This window comes from Sebastes umbrosus, chromosome 9 (assembly GCF_015220745.1).
Source record: "Sebastes umbrosus isolate fSebUmb1 chromosome 9, fSebUmb1.pri, whole genome shotgun sequence".
Taxonomy (NCBI): Eukaryota; Metazoa; Chordata; class Actinopteri; order Perciformes; family Sebastidae; genus Sebastes; species Sebastes umbrosus.
Genome location: NC_051277.1, coordinates 23,580,321 through 23,598,659, shown reverse-complemented (window position 1 = coordinate 23,598,659; position 18,339 = coordinate 23,580,321). Strand labels below are relative to the sequence as shown.

The 18,339-nt window shown below is 43.6% G+C and overlaps 1 protein-coding gene across 3 annotated transcripts in view; it reads right to left on the bottom strand.

The window, feature by feature from the left end:
• The window catches only part of ppp2r2ba (protein phosphatase 2, regulatory subunit B, beta a), a 55,725-nt gene that overhangs the window by 10,318 nt on the left and 27,068 nt on the right, over positions 1-18,339 (bottom strand). Inside the window, exons 1-4 of one of the 3 annotated variants that reach the window (XM_037780539.1) lie at positions 13,900-14,644; positions 4,822-4,919; positions 2,487-2,652; positions 1,472-1,584 (exon numbers count right to left, since the gene is read on the bottom strand). In XM_037780539.1, the coding sequence (XP_037636467.1) occupies positions 1,472-1,584; positions 2,487-2,652; positions 4,822-4,919; positions 13,900-13,969 (447 nt within the window). In that variant the 5' untranslated portion in view covers positions 13,970-14,644. Of the gene's footprint in view, positions 1-1,471; positions 1,585-2,486; positions 2,653-4,821; positions 4,920-5,518; positions 5,666-13,899; positions 14,645-18,339 lie in introns of those variants that run through there. The other 2 variants (XM_037780540.1, XM_037780537.1) reach the window with 2 other exon arrangements.

Here is an 18,339-nt window from a genome sequence, read left to right as displayed (position 1 = left end):
GACAAAGAGGGACAGACACGCTGAACACAGCACTAATCTACTATGGCAGACACACACACACACACACATATACACGTACACACACTGTCCTATGTGCCTGCCCGCTTTGTGTGGAAATTAAAGAGGTAGTGGAGTGATAAGAATGAGAGAGAGGATGATCCCTTCATGGTCTTCACATCAGTGAACATATCGATCACTCATTCCCACTTTCTTCCCCCAGTGTAAGTTCAAAATTGTCCAACGACTGTGTGTCTGCTGGTGTCAGAGTGTCATTTATCAGTACTGAAAGTGAGCATATTTTACAGGGAAAACTGTGTCGACTTTGACACCTATAGTGCAGACATACTGCGTTGCTAAGACGTTTAAGTAGGATTAAAGGCTATCATAGCACACTGACTGAATGCTACATTCTGATTTAATCAGCTTATCTGAGCTGTGCGTATTGAGACCACTCAATGTGCAAACTGAGGATAGACTTTTGTCACAGGAAAACCTTTTGACATATATCACAGTAGGAAAAATATAGGTGTTAATTATAAAATTTATGATGGCTGAATTCCATTTAGCTTCTGGTATTGTGCATGCTGGTTCACTGTCACACTGTCATGGGTTAGTGGGCCATTGTTAAGTTTATTAGGAACACATGTGCTTTTGCTGCTATGACAAGTCAAAATGTCTCCTGTAAAAATCATCATCGTGTCTTTCTAGGAAGACGGGGGCACCTTTGGCTTTCATATGAGTCATATGATTTTCTCATTGTCGTTTTCCTAAACTGCTGAGATGCCTTTGAAGACATAGTTCAACCTTTTGGAAAATGTACTTATTTGCTTTCTTGCCATGAGTTAGATGAGAAGAGTGACACCATTCTCATATCTGTAAGTTCAATATAAAGCTACCGCCAGCAGTCGGTTAGCTTATAGGCTAGTGGGAAGACACCCAAAATCTTGAGATACCCCTAGGTAGAACAAAGCACAACAATGTTTTTCATATTCTCTTCGGTCTCCTATATATGAAATGGATTCTTGTATAAAAATAATAATATAATATAATAATAATTTTACTACAAAAGTGACAGATATTGTGACACACCCCACAAATAAAAGAAACACAAAATAAAGCCAGGCATGCTCTGATTGAGCTCAAATTCGGTGTTATAGTGGTACTGATAAGACTTGACTTGGGCTTTGTAGGCAATGAGGAGAATTTTGAACTGGATTCTTCGTTGAATGGGGTGCCAGTGGAGGTTTTGAAGGACTGGGTTGATGTGATCTCTGGTGTGGGAGAGAGTGAGCAGACCGGCAGCTGAGTTTTGGATGTAGTTTGTTGAGGGTTGTGGTGGATGTGCCGTACAGAATGTGTTGGAGTAGTCGAGTCGTGAGGTGACGTAGGCGTGGATGAGTGTTTACTTGACTCCGTGTGACATTTTGGGTGGTGTTAAGACGCGATAGTTTTGCGTGACCCCGGCCCTTACCCGTAGCGAGGTGATGGTCGACGGGTCTCTGATCCGTCCATCGTCATCCTTCAGGTTGTAGCCCTCCGGGCGCTTGTCTCTCTCGCTGATTTTCCACAGCTTCACCGTCTTGTCTGGAATGGATACATCACGCAAACACACACGCAGAGAAACACACAAACACAGAATACAGTTAGATCATGGCTCACTACAGTGAATCTCAAGATGGATGCGGGGGGGTTGGGCGGCCAATCTGGCACGTAGCTGGGCAGGAGCCAGCGAGAATGATGAATGGCGGCTCCTGTGTACATTCTGATGTCACTGATATCAATCTACACGTTGACTACATTTCCCGTCTTCAGTATACGCTCCCCCGGAAAAAAGCCATCTGGGCGCTTTTCATTTCTGCATCACACGAACACCAGTTACATCCCATCTTCTCGGTCTAGCGAGGGGGGATGGCGGCAGCAGTCAGGTTGTTGCCTTTTTTTTTTTTTCTTTTAATTTCCGCTGTGAATATTGGTGTCAGAGCAGCGAGGCCATCGCCACAGGACCCTCCACCATCTGCTCCAGCCACCGCTAGCACTTCTGTAGCAGCCATGCATGAAGCCCACAATCTGCAAAACGTCTCTCTGCTGATGTGTGTGCGTCTGTTTGAGCCGGCGTGCACGTATGGTGTGTGGTGGCACATGCTTTGATATATGTGTGTGTGTGTTCCCTGCCGTGGCAGCCATGCATGAAGTTCTCAATCTGAAACGCTTCTGCTGGTGGCACTTGCTCAGCCAGGCGAAACACAGATGCATTCACACTGACAGTCAAAAAGACATTTTCATGTGATATTAATAATGTCTCCTCTTACATCAGCTGTATATCTGCAAAGTGAGGAATGAATCACGCCTTTACTTGACACCGTTATTGAGTAACAGCAACACTCTGCCCACATTCAAACACGTTCTCGTGACAGATTAATGATTTCTTTGACCATTTCGCCGCTCGCGTCGCTCCCACGGTACCGCCTTATAGCTAACTGACTGACCGTTGGTGGAGAGCAGAAAGTAGGCGGCGTTCTGCTGAGGAAGCCATTTGATCTTGTTGATCTTCTCCTCGATCTCCAAACTCTTCAGGTAGTCAAACTCCGGCTCGTGGCTCTGGAATGTGCTGTAAACGTTGTACTCCCCTCGACGTTGGGGCTGGCTCTTACTCTGCAAGAAGAGAAACATAGTGAGAGATTGACCTGTTTGCTGTTAGATTTAATATAGTTTCATACAAATTTGTTATAGAGAGTTTAATTCCTTAACAAGATGTGCAACTTTTGAGAATTAACTTCTCCTTAAGTGCCTTCAAAGTTAGATAAAGCATTTTTTATCCACCATCATCAGGTTAAATTTACAATACTTTGATTTATGATCACATACATGTAAAACTAATGATATTCTAATCAGGCTCAGTTTCACTTTATGTTTAGTCCTAATTAGCAAATACCAGCATGCTAAACTGAGATGGTGAACATGGTAAACATTATACTTGCTAAACAACAAACAGTTTATTAGCATGCTGATGTTAGCATTTGTTATTATTTGCTTGTTCTAGCACTCCATAGCATCCGCTCCATTAATCATGTATGGCACATTTACATTGAATCAACATTCAATTCCAAGATGCTGTATTTGCATTGCTGCTCCATTAGGCCTCCATGAAATGTAAAATTCTAGATGTACAATACACCATCTGCACATATTCGCTGTAATAGAGTGCTCCAAGGATGACGTATTTTTGTAGGCCAACCATGAAGTTGGCATCGTCCTGGTTCCCTCGAAAAAAAGCCAATAGGATTTTTCCATTGGGTTTGGGATTATTGCAGAAAATAAGCTCTGTGGCAAATAAACCTTTATGATACTTTAACCTTTTGTTCAGCATGATAATGTCCACAATTTAACACCGCTTTTATGATTTTTGAAGGCCTATAGACGAACTACACCACGGTCAAATGAGGGCGAGTATACACAACGAGGCTGTAAACGAGGCGAACGAGTCAGCGTGATGACATTTAGTAGTCTCATTTAGCCACTTGTTAGCAACCGCGTTTTTTAATACACATAAAGGCTTAAAAATTCACCAGTGGAATATTTACTAACGTAGTTTATGTCGAAGAACAAAATGTTAAAACTAGGGCTGTCAATCGATAAAAATATTGAATTGTTTAATCGTTTGAATCACATTTTTTATCTGTTTAAAATGTACATTAAAGGGAAATTTGTCAAGTATTTAATACTCTTATCAACATGGGAGTGGGCAAATATGCTGCTTTATGCAAATTTATATGTATATATTTATTAATGGAAATCAATTAACAACACCAAACAATGACAGATATTGTCCAGAAACCCTCACAGGTACTGCATTTAGCATAAGAAAATATGCTCAAATCATAACATGGCAAACTGCAGCCCAACAGGCAACAACAGCTGTCAGTGTGTCAGTGTGCTGACTTGACTATGACTTGCCCCAAACTGCATGTGATTATCATAAAGTGGGCATGTCTGTAAAGGGGAGACTCGTGGGTACCCATAGAACCCATTTTCATTCACATATCTTGAGGTCAGAGGTCAAGGGACCCCTTTTGAAAATGGCCATGTCAGTTTTTCGTCAATTTAGCGTGTGTTTGGAGCGTTATTTAACCTCCTTCGTGACAAGCTAGTATGACATGTTTGATACCAATGGACTCCTTAGGTTTTCTAGTTTTTCATATGATGACAGTAGTCACTCTAGCTTTAAAACTGAGCCCGCTACAACCTCTGAAAGATTGAATTGCGGCCGGGCCCGATGGCGGCCCATCAGATTTCTAAGGTTAATTTAAATATCGCAAGTTGCGTTAATGTATTAAAGAAATTAGTGGACGTTAAAACAAATTTGCGTTACCGTGTTATTATTGTGTTAACTTTGACAGCCCTAGTTAAAATCTCTGAAGCTTGTGTTAACCACGGACCTTATTTCAGGCATCTAATTTAAAAACCCCTTGACTTTGAGACGAGGGAACCGGAAGTGCTCATTCCTGCAGCTCTCTATTCAGCATGAAGAAACATTGGCATCTTAACTGGAATTCAGAATACATTTTGGTGGTCTTAAACAATGCTTCTCCATGTAACATGCGTTTATAATGGCGGCCCTGACAAAGCTTCTTAACAATAAAGGAGAATTTTTGTTGTTTGTGGTTTTAAAATATTTACTGCTGAATTTCCAGCTTTTCAAATAAACCCTTTAACTAGGTAGTAATCTTAAAATCAAACAACCCAACTTTAATGTTTCGTGGCAGTCAAATCCTCTCAGCAGAAGGGCAGTATAATTAGTGTTGCATTGTTGGCATTTCCTACCTCCTGTTCCCTCTGGAAGACAACCACTCTGCCTCCTTTATCCCCGGTGGCCAACAGCTCCCCCGATGAGTTAAACTCAACCGTTGAGATAATGTCAGCTGCAACACAGGAAGCAGAGCAGAGAGGGATGGGGGGGGGAGAGGAGAAAATGTCAGTATGGACGACGTGCACAAAACTGTCAAGGTATCAGTCAGACAGAAAGAAAGAGCTTTCAGCGAGATCTGGTAGAGTGACTTCTAGAAAGAAACGTGAGGGGAAGGGGGAAACCCACAAAGGACTCTCCGGCACAGTTTGGTGTAATATGGGTTAGGAGAAGCCACTGAATGACTCACTGCATGGTATCAACTAATTCGGCCCCTCGTCTGACTGAAGTGAGCCAATCTGTGTCATTTAATTGCACTCCTGCTTTTTAAAGGACACCGCCGCCACACTAATAACGCCATTCACCTCTCTCCAGACCCCGTGCTGCTCGGCGACTCTCCTGCTCCTTCATTAAAAAACACAGTCATACACCTTTAAATCATGCACTTTTTGCAGCTCATATACGTTTAAACATGTGTAGCACACTTTTTAACTTTCAATCTGTGCAGTGCATCAACAGGATAACAAAATACAGCATATATTTGCTCCATGTATCGCCAACATTTCTCAGTTTCTCTGCATACAGTTTCTCCAAAAGTAAATAACAGACACCTACCCTTAAGGTAGCTTTTCCTCTCCTCCTCAAAGACATACATCTGCCTGGATTTCAGGAGAGGCTAATGGTGACTGTAATTATTATACAGCCCCGGGCTAAAAAGGCATAGCATAATGTCTGTTGCACACACACACACATACACACACACACCACAGCAGAGGCTAGCCCTCTGTTTAACAGTGACAATAATATTAGACAGAGAAAGAGAGAGCTTGTTGTTTTGTACCCCCCCCCCACGCCCTCTGTGGACCTGCTACTGGCGGAGCGCTGAACAGGAGAGGGGAATGTTGCTATGGAGACCGTTTCCATCTCTAGCGGCAGTCGAAGGGGTGTATATATGTGTGTGTGTGTGTGCCAATAGCTCTCAGACTTTAGTTGCTGATGCTAGCTGTAATTCAGCAGACAGAGCGAGCGAGTGCTGCAATAGAGTGAAAAACCTGCTACTGCATCTGGGGGAGTGCGTTCAGTTCAATGCAGCAGCAGCAGCAGCAGCAGCACACAACTTCAGACAATAGAGTCCCTGTAGACGGGCTCATCTCCTCACATAAAGCTGCTGCGCATGGTGGGAATGACTAAGCGCCGTGTCTTCGAATATGTGTGTGTCCTACCCTTGTTTCAGTTAATTGTAAAAGAAAGCCACATTCAGAGACGACACCAGAGGGATTCTTACGGCCATGTGTTGATAATGACGTGAGGTGGAGGGTGGGGGGGCGATCCTAATCATATTTGAATCTAGAAACTAATTAACGTTTCATAGACGAGACACACTCTGACCTAATTAGAGCCTGGGAGTACCCCACTGACACACCATACCATTTTCGCACTAGGGCTGGGCAATATGGAGAAAATCAAATATCGAAATATTTTTTACCAAATACCACGATATCGATATTGCAACGATTTTGTAGGGTTGACTATCGGTGCTTTTACAAAATATCTATACAACGAAAATAATGATAAATAATCATCAGTAATGTGGATATAAAGACTAAGTGGGTAAAGGAAAATAATAGAACAGCTAGAACAGTTTGGTAAATTCAGAAATTAAAAGTTAAAAGTTAAAGTTAAGTGGACTTGTATTTAAATAGCGCTTTTCTAGTCTTTCGACCACTCAAAGCGCTTTACACTACATGTCAACATTCACCCATTCACACACACACTAATGGCAGTGGCTGCCATAGTGACAAGGTGACAACCTGGTCATCAGGATCTAATCCTCCTAATACTCATTCACACACCGATGGCACAGCCTTTGGGAGCAATTTGGGGTGAAGTGTCTTGCTTAAGGACACTTCGACATGTGACCGGAGGAGCCAGGGATCGAACCTCCGACCTTCTGATTGGTGGACGACCTGCTCTACCTCTGAGCCACCCTGTATAATACATCACTTCATTGTAATGCAGCCTTTAAAACCAGTAAAAGACACTTGTTCCATGTTATGATATTACGATATCCAAAATCTAAGACGATATCTAGTCTCATATCACAATATCGATATAATATCGATATATTGCCCAGCCCTATGTCGCATACACCCTCCCAAGCGCAAAAAACAGAGGCTGCAGTTATCTCTCTTTCTGTATCTGCATGCACAGAGATGTGTAGTGCAACCACACACTTACAAACACACTCACACAATGGTGCCTTCCAACACCATCAGGCCAAAGCCACTGCTGTGAATCTAATGGATTCGGCTTAACAGTCAGCATTCTCGAATCAAAGCTTTTCTCGTTTTTTCCCCCATACTTTTTTCCACTCTCTCCTCCCCTCATCAACATCCCATTAAGTCACTGAGGAGAAACAGTAATTGATGGATGCCATTTAACGAGTTTGCACACGGATACGTCCTTCAATCATCTCGCTGAATGGAGAATCGGGGAGAGCCGGTGGAGCAGAAACTCCGAGTAACGTGATGGAATGCTTCCCTAAATGAGTTTTTCCACATGCAAATGTATTCAACCAGGCAATTTATTCAACCTCAGCCACTGATGGAATTGTGTTAAAGTGGCAACACACAGTGTTTTCTGATAAAGTTTCATTATAGCGAACAAACTGGCATTCAATTAGCAGCGGCGTTGCAGGTGGGCGTGGTCTCTGTCGTGATTTCCGCTCGTACCAGATCCGATTTTTATTACGCGAGCATCAGCAGGTTCAGGGTGGACTGGAATTAGCAGATCAAATGTGAACTTACACACACACACATACACAGCTTCATCAGCAGACCATAACCACATGAAGCCCATAAATCCCATGGCCAGCCAGGTCTGACACAGACAGGTCAGCGCTTCTTGATGCATCAGAGGGATGCTCGAGATAACACACATCCATCACCAGTAATAACACAGACAAGCCTGTTGGCCTGATGCTGTGATGTGTGTGTGTGTGTGTGTAACTGCACATACGACTGAAATAACACAAGCTCTTTTCTGGTTCTATCCACCGATCTGACCCTCAATAACCCCCCCTTCAGCATGCAATATAGAATCAGGACTCAAAACCAATTGGATGGAAACATAGATATGCATTGATTTTGGAATGAAAAAGAGTGCACGAGGAGCCAGAAAACGCGGGGTGGGGAGCGAGGATATTGAATGTATTTATAGACGCCCGAGCGTGCAGCATCTATCACGCGTAACAGGAAGGGCCGCTAAAAGAAAAGAGAGAGGGGGGAAGTCTGGGGAGGTAAGTAGGTCAATAAAAGATGGTACAGTACAGCGAGAGTCTCATCAGTACAGAATACAGCAAAGACCAAAATAGGAGCACTCTGCCTAACCTCTAGACAACATGTAATCCTGCCAGGGGTGGAAAAACAAACAAACTGAAGCTTGATCCTGTGGCATTGACGGGTTGGTTAAGACAGACGGACCCAAAATGGTGCGACTGCGTGGTTGCGTAAGTGCTTTGCAGTAAGTCCAGGTACAGGGAGGGACGTGAGCAATATGGTGTCGTGTAAATGCTTTGTTAGCGTCAGACGTGGCGAGGAGAGGATTACAGCACTTGTGCTGAGCCGCCTGCGTCAAAGGATCAGGCCGGGGGATAATTCAGGTCCGTTCTCGCACTCTCTTTCACCCGCCGGCGCTGTCCTTCCTTCTGTGATAATCAACAATACGTATCAATCTGTACGTCTTCTTCATGTACCACAAATTCTCCAATTTCTGTGCTGAATAAGCAGCTGGTAACGGCTTCATTTCACTCCAGCAAACAATGGAGATCAATCGAAATTTTTTGAACAAACCCTGCTACCTACTGGTCCGGCGCCCAGCCATATGATTAAGGGTTTATTAGGCTTTATTAGCTGCACACAAAGCAACAGAGCACAATGCAGCTCTCTTCATCTGAAGAGCGTGACTCTTTGTAAGATCTGGAGTGAACAAGCTAATTAACCTGGTTTCTCCGGGATCAGCCCCTTGAGAATGAGACAGAATGTGTGTGTGAGTGTGCGTGTGTGTTCGACTGAATGTGTGTAGTCTCTCTCTTTTGTGCATGTATGTCTGTGTGTGTGTGTGCGCCTGCTTTTCTGTATCCCCACGCTCCAGGGAGTCGAGGGTGAAATGGGCGAGACGTGTTACTGCTTCACTTCTCACACTTCATTAACACATCGCCGTGGCACACATCTGACTACAGACACAACACAGGACAGGACAGGGCAGCGAAACGAGAAGAAGTGGCGATCGATTCCTGCATGCACTAACACGAATACCAAGCGGGGATCGTTTCAGATGCTTGTTATTTGGTATTCTCTTAGAAACTGAAGATGTAGGAGGGGGGGATGGTGCATGGGGAAGCGGGGGTGCATAGAATTATAATCCACCACCAAAACAAAAAGCTGCCTCTCCCTCTCTATCTGTCTGTGGTGCTTTCCCTTTCATCTTTTCAAGGCTGGAGTGAATCAAACATTAGACGGCTGCTGTACAGACTGAAATCCTGTATCTGCGGTGACCTTATCACCGAAACACGAAAGATCCCGAGCGACGCCGCTTCCTCGAAAAGACGCAGGAATTAGCTATCAAAACTTACAAATGTATCCCATTATAAAGTCCAGAAAGGTCAAACACTGCTTACCTGTCAGGCTAGCGTATGTGTGACTTACGTATACAGTACATCTATCACGGCGGCGCCTCAAACGAGCGGTTGAGAAATAGGATATTATTTTACAGTAGCAACACCACGGGTATTCTTTAATAAATTCTCATTAAATTTTCATGGAGCTGCAGACTTAATAAGAAGCTAATCAGGGGATGAAAGCAGCTGCTGAATAAGGAGTGTGACTCGCCCCAACTTCACAGCTTGCCATTAAGCGCCCGCCGCCACCCCCCAACACCAACCCCCCATACATAAGACATTATCTTTTCTTGCGCTATGTGCCGAGGTGGGGTTCGGCGTTTTGAGTGTTTCGCCGTGAATAATGGATGGGACCTGGGGGTATGGTGGGCTAAGTCTTTTTATGCCGGGGTCCTAAAGTGTGGCCCCAGGCCGTTTGCCTTGGCACAGGCGAACCAGAGGCGGTGCTCTGCTCTCATCAGCGGCTGCAATAAAGGCGGTGAGCTCTCTGTTACGGGACTGCATCAGTATTCAGCGGGGCTAGAGGGGTCACATCACACACAAGCTTGTACTCGCATCAGACAGACATAGAAGCAGGGAGAGAGAGAATGAGAGAAAAGAGGGGGTAAGGGAGAGAAGGTGGAAAGGATTACATGTCCTACCAATAGATCTTTAGGCCATTGTTCCGGTAGCTAAATTGTAAAGGACCAGAAATCAATAGCAAAGCAGACATTAGGTTAGGTCCTGCCTCACAGCGAGGGAGCTATTTACATTTGCACACCCCAAGTGGTGTTGTGCTATTTGACAATTTCATCCATTATAGGAACATCCAAGGTGCAGATTATGAAAATTAACTGAGACCCATGTTGTAGGAGCGTAACAGTCCATTGACTCAACACACACAGCTGCAGCGACACACACACACCATCCATTCTATCACCATTAGCAATGTGTCATCTGCAGGGCGGCCGACGAATGCAAATCAGACTGTAATGTAATTTACTTCCATCTAGACAACAACGATGTCTCTGGAAACTTTGCATTAGAAGACTTTTTTAAATGTCCAATGACACAGCTTTACTCACATCACGTACACGCACACACCGGGTCAATGTAGCCGCCCACAGACCCATTGAGGCGTGGGATTGGTGCAAACCAAAGGTCAGCGTGAGTGACATCATTAAAATGTAACATCATTAAAGTGTATTGCTGCTGTGGGCAAACATGGCCTGAGGGAAATCCCTACCAGCTCACCGCCACTCATCAGGGACCTGCGTATGTATGTGTGACTGTGTGTGACTCTGTGTGTGTGGTCTGAATGGACCGGGCCTGATGTGCACTTCGGTAAATTTATGATGACCCAGACTTCGGGACATATGATCTTTGGCTTCAGACTGACTTCATACCACTTAGGAGACAAGGAGCGAGCGAGTGAATGGGCACACACACACACACACTCATTCATGGTATATGAGGTGTGACGATCAGTCATAAATTACAGCAATAAAACATAACAAAAGTAGACGTTCCTTGTTTGAAAAGCACAGATGGGCCCTAGACCAGACAGTCCTTTGCTTTAAGGAGACACATTTTACACCCTGGGTGACTCTCGCCCACTTTCTCCTGATCAAATGAATGAAAGAGTGAGACAGAGAGAGACGGGAAGAAGCTGGATCCCCTACTGTTTTTCATCTCAGCGCACACATCAAACAAAGATATCCATCACACCCCCACATCTCTTCTTCTCGCTCTGAATCCGTGACTGTATGTTTAGCAGTGACAGGGAATCATCTGTTAGTGCAGGAGCGGAGCAAATGATGATGCCCTCTCATATTTAAATGATTGAGGAAAGCAGCAGGAGAAACTGGGAGAAATGAGACTCACTGAGCTTTGACTTTGTCTCTCCTCCAACCTGCAGTGGCCTCAGTAACCTGAGCTGGGTGGCTCTGACCCACCCTGCAGCCACACATACCCTCCATATCCCTCTATCTATTCTATTCTATCAAATCATGTAGAGAACTTGTGAAAACATGTTATATTATGGGATACTCCGTCATATTTTAAATTTAAATATGTTTCTTTTTTGTTAGATTTTCAATTTTCAAGCCACATGGCAAAGTGGGTGGTGAAATGAGTCTGGTGTGAAAGAATTAAAGGATGCCCTATAGTGCTGCAGAGACTATTATTAAAACTGACTGCACTGCAAATAAATCTGTGTTCAATCTGAACAAGACCACTAACTGTACTTATTCCAAATATCTATATAATACCTAAAAAAACAATTATTTGTTAAAAAATGTATAATTAATGAGAAAAAAATATACATCCACATATACACATAGAAATTGATTGAAATCTTGTAAAAAAAAAAAATATATATATATATATATATCAATGTGTTATTTGATGTAGAGTGGTGAAGGATGACGTATTTTGTAGGCCAACCAGGAAGTTAGCATCACCCTGGGTTCCCTCGACATAAAGCCAATGAGATTTGTCCACTGGGTTTTGAATTATTGCAGAAAAAAAGCTCCGTGGCAAACACACGTTTATGATACTTACACGTTTTGTTCTGTAAGATAATCTCCACAAATGAACACCACTTTTATGATTTTTGAAGCATGAATGCAATCGCCAGAAGTAAAAAGCTAACGTTGGGCTATAAACGAACAGCAACGCGCTTGCATGAATGCGAGTATAAACAACGAGGCTGTAAAGGCGGACGATGATGATAGTTTGTAGTCTAATATAGCCACTTGTTAGCAAACGCCTTTTTTAAGACGCGTAAAAGCTTCAAAATTCACGAGTGGGATATTTACTGACGTATTTTATATCGTAGAACAAAACGTTAAATCTCTTAAGTTTGTGTTAACCACAGACCTGATTCCAGGCATCTAACTAAAAACCCATTAAAAAAAAACATTGACTTCCAGACGAGGGAACCGGAAGTGCTATTGCTAACTCATAGGGGCAACCGTGCATCACATTACAGCCCTACAGTATGACAGTTTAGTATGTTTTTATATGATCAATTCACAGTTTTTTTTATTATCTCACTCATATCAGCACAGCAGTTAACGTTCAATCTGCATAATAAAATAAAGTAATTATAATCAGTGAATGGGGACCGAGGTGGTAATGAGATTAATGATGGAGCTTTTTTACCTGTAAATCAATGTTTAATGTTGATCAGTGATCTGAGCAGCTTGTGGAGCTGATTGGTGGAACATGAGGGGACTATTTCGCATCAATTATAGTTAACAGGCTGATCATCAAGGGGCTGATGTGTGGTCAATGAGGAGGAAATGCACACATGTGCAGGAGCAGCATTTTGGGCTGCAGAAAACAGCTTTTGTTCAAAGCTCCAGTTATGAGCATGTACAGTAAAAAAAAATGCATTGAATGTGTAAGAGAGAGCAAGAAACACATATTTCAGTGTACTGCATTTTAAAACTAGGGCACCTTAATTACTTCAACAAGTGAACAAAGAATGAGATAAATAAATTTTTCCATCAATAATTGATCAATTTGAACTGCATCATGTTTATTCTCTACAGCCTGGAGATGCTGAAGCAGCTGTACATGGAGGCTTTATTCCATTACTGCCTATACAGTCCATACAGATTAAAGCCCTCTATCAGGATGATCATCCTGAAATAGCAGGCATGATGGGAAAACCACCTCATCATCATCATCTGCTATTGACACCACACAGCTATAAGCTCCATGTTTATGATAGGAATGTTCCTTTAATAGCCTGCTTATAGTGTCTGAGGTGATTAAATGCACTTTAAATAGCATTAATCTATGGGCCAAACAGCATCACTATAAAGCCTAATAATAAAGATTTATTTTTTATCACATTTATTTTATTTATTTCATATTATTATATTGTATTATATTATATTTTATAACATTTTTTATCACATTTATACATTTTTTATTTATGAAATATTTGCTTAATAGTTATTTTTCTGCTTCTTTTTAATCCTCCTATGCAGTGCTATTGACACCACACGCTCCAAGCTCCATGTTTATGACAGGAATATTCCTTTAATAGCCTGCTTATAGTGTCTGAGGTGATTAAATAGCATTAACGCACTTTTATGGGCCAAACAGCATCACTATAAAGCCTAATATTATAGATTTATGTTGATCACCCATGGCCATTTATTAAATATTTGCTTAATAGTTATTTTCTGTTTAGTCCTCCTATGCAGTGACTTATGTTTCTGCTATGATATGAGCATCCCTCTAGCTATACAGCCTCAGGTCATTAAAACATCTCTCTCTTTTTCCCCTCTCCATCATCATCATCATCATCATCGGGTTTAAATACCTTCGGTTGCATAGTTGTGGTCGCGAAGGAAGCTGTTGTTGATTTTGCGGGTGTCACTCTCCTCCTCCATTGATAAATCGGCTGGTTCGGGATCCTGAACGCGGCAGACCTGCTCCCATCCTGCCCGGTACCGTCAGCAGGCGGCGGGCTGTGAGAGGACCAGCGGGGGGCCTGTCATGACTCCAGATCTCCCGGTGTTAATCAACGCAATAACGCGATCAAATAGTGGTGATGGAGATGATGGAGATGATGTCCACACCTCAGGGCGCATCCAAAACGTCCAACGACGCAGTGATTCCAACAGTGGGATTTAATTATGATAGGTCCTCTTTCTTCAGAGACATATGTTATCTCCACAAAAATATGAAATCACCACGGAGATGATGAGTCTGTAGAGCTGCTGGTAAAAAAAAAATGCAATGTCTTCTTGAAGGAACCTGCAGCAGCAGCAGCAGCGCGTAAATCTCTAGTGGAGGATTGGAGGAGTTTGGAGACAGACAGGCTGGATTTGCCTCCTCCCAGTGCCAGCGGGGCGGGCGGGATTATGCGTCAACACGCTTTTTTTGCTCCGATCACTTCACTGTTTCCATGTCAGCCTCTCCGAGCATCCCCAGAAGTAGCACCTTCGCCTTTTCTGTATCCAAAACCCTGCAGACTCTCCTCCTCTCTCCTCTCTCCCTCATTCATTCATTCACTCAGCTGACTCACTGTGCAGAGCAGAGCAGAGCTGGAGTTACCCACTGTGCTGTGCTGTGCTGCTACTGCTGCTGCTGCTGCTGTGCTTGAGCAAAGCAGGGCCCCTCCCATGCATGCCTCTGGGCTGGCTCTTTAAAAAAAAAAAAAAAAAAAAACACAAGCAGCAAAATATGTGATGCTCACCACCACCAACACAGAGTTCACATATTCTGCCCTCTCTAGCAGCTTGATGGCCACCTACAAGGTTCAGTGTGTGTGTGTGTGTAAAGCCGACAGCTGCCTTATGGCCTGTGTAGCAGGTTGCCTCTTAAGCCACATCCTGCATCCCCATCACTATCACCATCCCTCCATCTCCATCTCCATCTCCATCCTGCTGCTGCTGTGCTTCAGCAAGGCAGGGCCCCTCCCATGCATGCCTCTGGGCTGGCTCTTTAAAAAAAAACAACCTACAAGCAGCAAAAAATGTGATGCTCACCACCACCAACACAGAGTTCACATATTCTGCTCTCTCTAGCAGCTTGATGGCCACCTACAAGGTTCAGTGTGTGTGTGTAAAGCCAACAGCTGCCTTATGGCCTGGTATAGCAGGTTGCCTCTTAAAGGTCCCATATTGTAAAAAGTGAGATTTTCATGTCTTTTATATTATAAAGCAGGTTTAAATGATATATAAATACTGTGAAAGTATCAAAGCACTCAATCCATGGAGAAATACACACAGCCTGTATTCAGAAACTGTGCGTTTGAAACAAGCCATCAGGATTTCTGTCTGTTTGTGATGTCACAAACACAGTTTTAAACTTGAACATACTAAATGTGTCCCAGTTTATTTCCTGTTGCAGTGGATGTGAATGACATCAGCTGACAGGATGTAAACATGGACCCAAGCTGTTTCCTAGCAACGCAATTTCGTCGCCATTCCGTTGAAATGCGCTAAAACGGAGCGTTTCAGACAGAGCATGAATACAGGTATATTCAGACAGACAGTATGAGGAAAATAATGTGTTTTTTGAACATTAAAGCATGTAAACATGTTCTAGTAGAAACCCAAAATACAAGCATAAACCTGAAAATGAGCACGATATGTCCCCTTTAAGCCACATCCTGCATCCCCATCACCATCACTCCATCTCCATCCTGCTGCTGCTGCTGCTGCAGAGGCATCCACACATCGCCACACAGCAGATTGTGAGCCTGTGCTTCCCTTATGAGCAGAGCTATTCACGAAGAAAAGAGACAACAACAGAGGCTTTATAGGAAGCGCATGACATGGCACATTTCTCGGCCCAAAACACTTGAGCTGTGGGGCGTGAAGTTCAGATTCAGAGAAATCGGGGCACAAAGGAGAGAGAGAAAGGGAGAGGACTGGAGGGACGAAATGAAAAATCCCAGACGCTGATTAATTAGATTAGTAGGGCCGCCCGTCTGCGCCTCTTTCTGGAAAGATCTCATTTCCACGCTGAGGTTTTTAATAACACCACACACAACGAGCCTTCTTCTGCCCAAACCGTAAGCTTTGATGATGAGTGTGTCTGTCCTCGCAGTGCATCCCTGCCCTTATCTACTCACTTTACCCTAAATCTCCCAGGCTCCACAAAGGGACTGGGTATCTCCCCTGCATGAGCCTCCACACACACACACACACACACACACATACAGACACACAGCAGCAGTGGCAATAAAGATATTGTGGAGCCCCCTCTCCTAAATGCATTATCTCTCTAATCCATGGGACCATTTGCACATCCAATCCTCTGCTCCTGCACTAATGGGTATCTGGCTGTGATGGTGGCAGGCTGCTCGTGGCAGAAAAAACAGGGCCTTCCTACACCATGCTATTTTACACCCCATCACCCTCCAACCTCCATCTCCATCGGAATACATTACAGGGCGTTATCCATGCGGGGGGATAATGAAGGTTGCTGCTCTGCAAGGGCCTCTGATTCGCATGCTTCCATATTTACAGTCCTCTGCTCGTTTAATGAAATCCGCAGAGAAACTCCGCCATCCTTGACCCTCTCGGATCTGACTGAGCGGTCAGCGGTGCTTCCCATCTCTATCAATATTTAAACAGGCTGTACGAGGACAAAAGAAACACCACGGCGTTCCTCTTCCGCAAAAAGACTTTCGGCTAAGTTACAGCTGAGCGGCAAGACCGAATGAAATTGAAATGGAATCGGTGAAACAATGGATTTAGTAGAGTGAAGCCGCGTGGATGAGAGGTTCAGGTTTGTCAGATTTTGTTGGGAGGCGAGGGGGGGGAACTGTAAGGCGCAGAGACAGACAGATGAAGGGCAGAGGTGGCAGTTAAAGGCACCGAGATATTTGACTGTATAATGAGGGAATAAGTGGCGAATGCTGCTCGGAGCCAGAGCCTGGGATCAATGCTGCCTCTCTAATAACATCCACCATCTCCCTCCCTGCCTCTGTCTCAATCCCTCTGCATATATGCCAATCTCCTCTCCCCTTCTACGTCTCTCCCCCCTCTTTCCTACTAAATCCGAATGTGACCACACTGGCTCCTATGCCAGTGGAAAGCATCTCAGAGCAACAACCCTGACTGGAAACCAGTCTGGCTCTTAAATTGATGCAGGCGCGTGACCTTGCAAGTGATCCCAGATCGATACACGCGTAGTCTGAGATCCTTTACTCAGAAGGCCTCAAGTTTCTGCACCCCCATAGCTCATTGAATTCTCCCTTCCTCTACTTGTTCTCCTCTGCTACCTCACTTCTCTCGCTCATTACACCCCATCTCCCACTCCGCTGGGTAAGAGGCCGGTGACGGCGCGTCTACCGCCCAGCTGCTGCGCGTCAGGCTTGCAGGAAATGCTCGGGGGGCCACCAGAATTGGAGAGCGTGTCCTCAATTCTCCTCGATCGTATGGACAAAGTGGGTTAAATTAGGCTCCGGCAGCCCAAACATAGGGACGCGATCACATGCCGACGATTTTAGTCATGCCCAATTGCTTTCCTTGATGTGTGGTAATTGCTTGACCTGGGGATGCCGTCGTAGGGCTACAGGCGGCAAAAGACGCCGTCTGCATACCAAGCAGCATACATGCACACACATGTACACATCAGTATAGATATTTGACCACACAACAGCTGCAGTTACTCCACCTTCACTGCAATTGCCTCATAGCTCAAGATTGCAGTCAATGTTATATTGATCACTGGATAATGTCAGATTTAAATAGGGTAAGATATTGATTATTTCATCCAGTTAATCCAAGAAATATGAGATTAAGATAAATCAATACAACATCTATTTAAGACCCATATTGTTAATCATATTTTTAGATGGATAAAGTATAAATAACGGAACAACTAAAAGTGGAAAATGTATCATTGTGCAGTAAATTTAATTGACTGGTAGACAGTGATTCAATTGTAAGTTGGTTTCCTTCTAAACAGTTAAATAATCACATTTGTAATGCCTTGAAGATAAATGAAGATTTGATGAAGTCCATGAAATTGTATCAAATACCTTTGAACACAAGATATGCTACTAAGATTGCCCAATATCTGTTTTGTGATATGGAAATGATTTTGTCTGAATGTTAAGACAAAATGACAGAATAAAGAATTAAAACCTATCAATGCTTTTATGTAAAAAAAATTATATATATACAGTATATATAATGAGTCTACAGCCATGGTAGTGGCTCTGTGTGGGCTATACTTAGACACAGCGGTGCTATGAGCAAAATGCTCACAATGACGATGCTAGCATACTAATCTTCAGCAG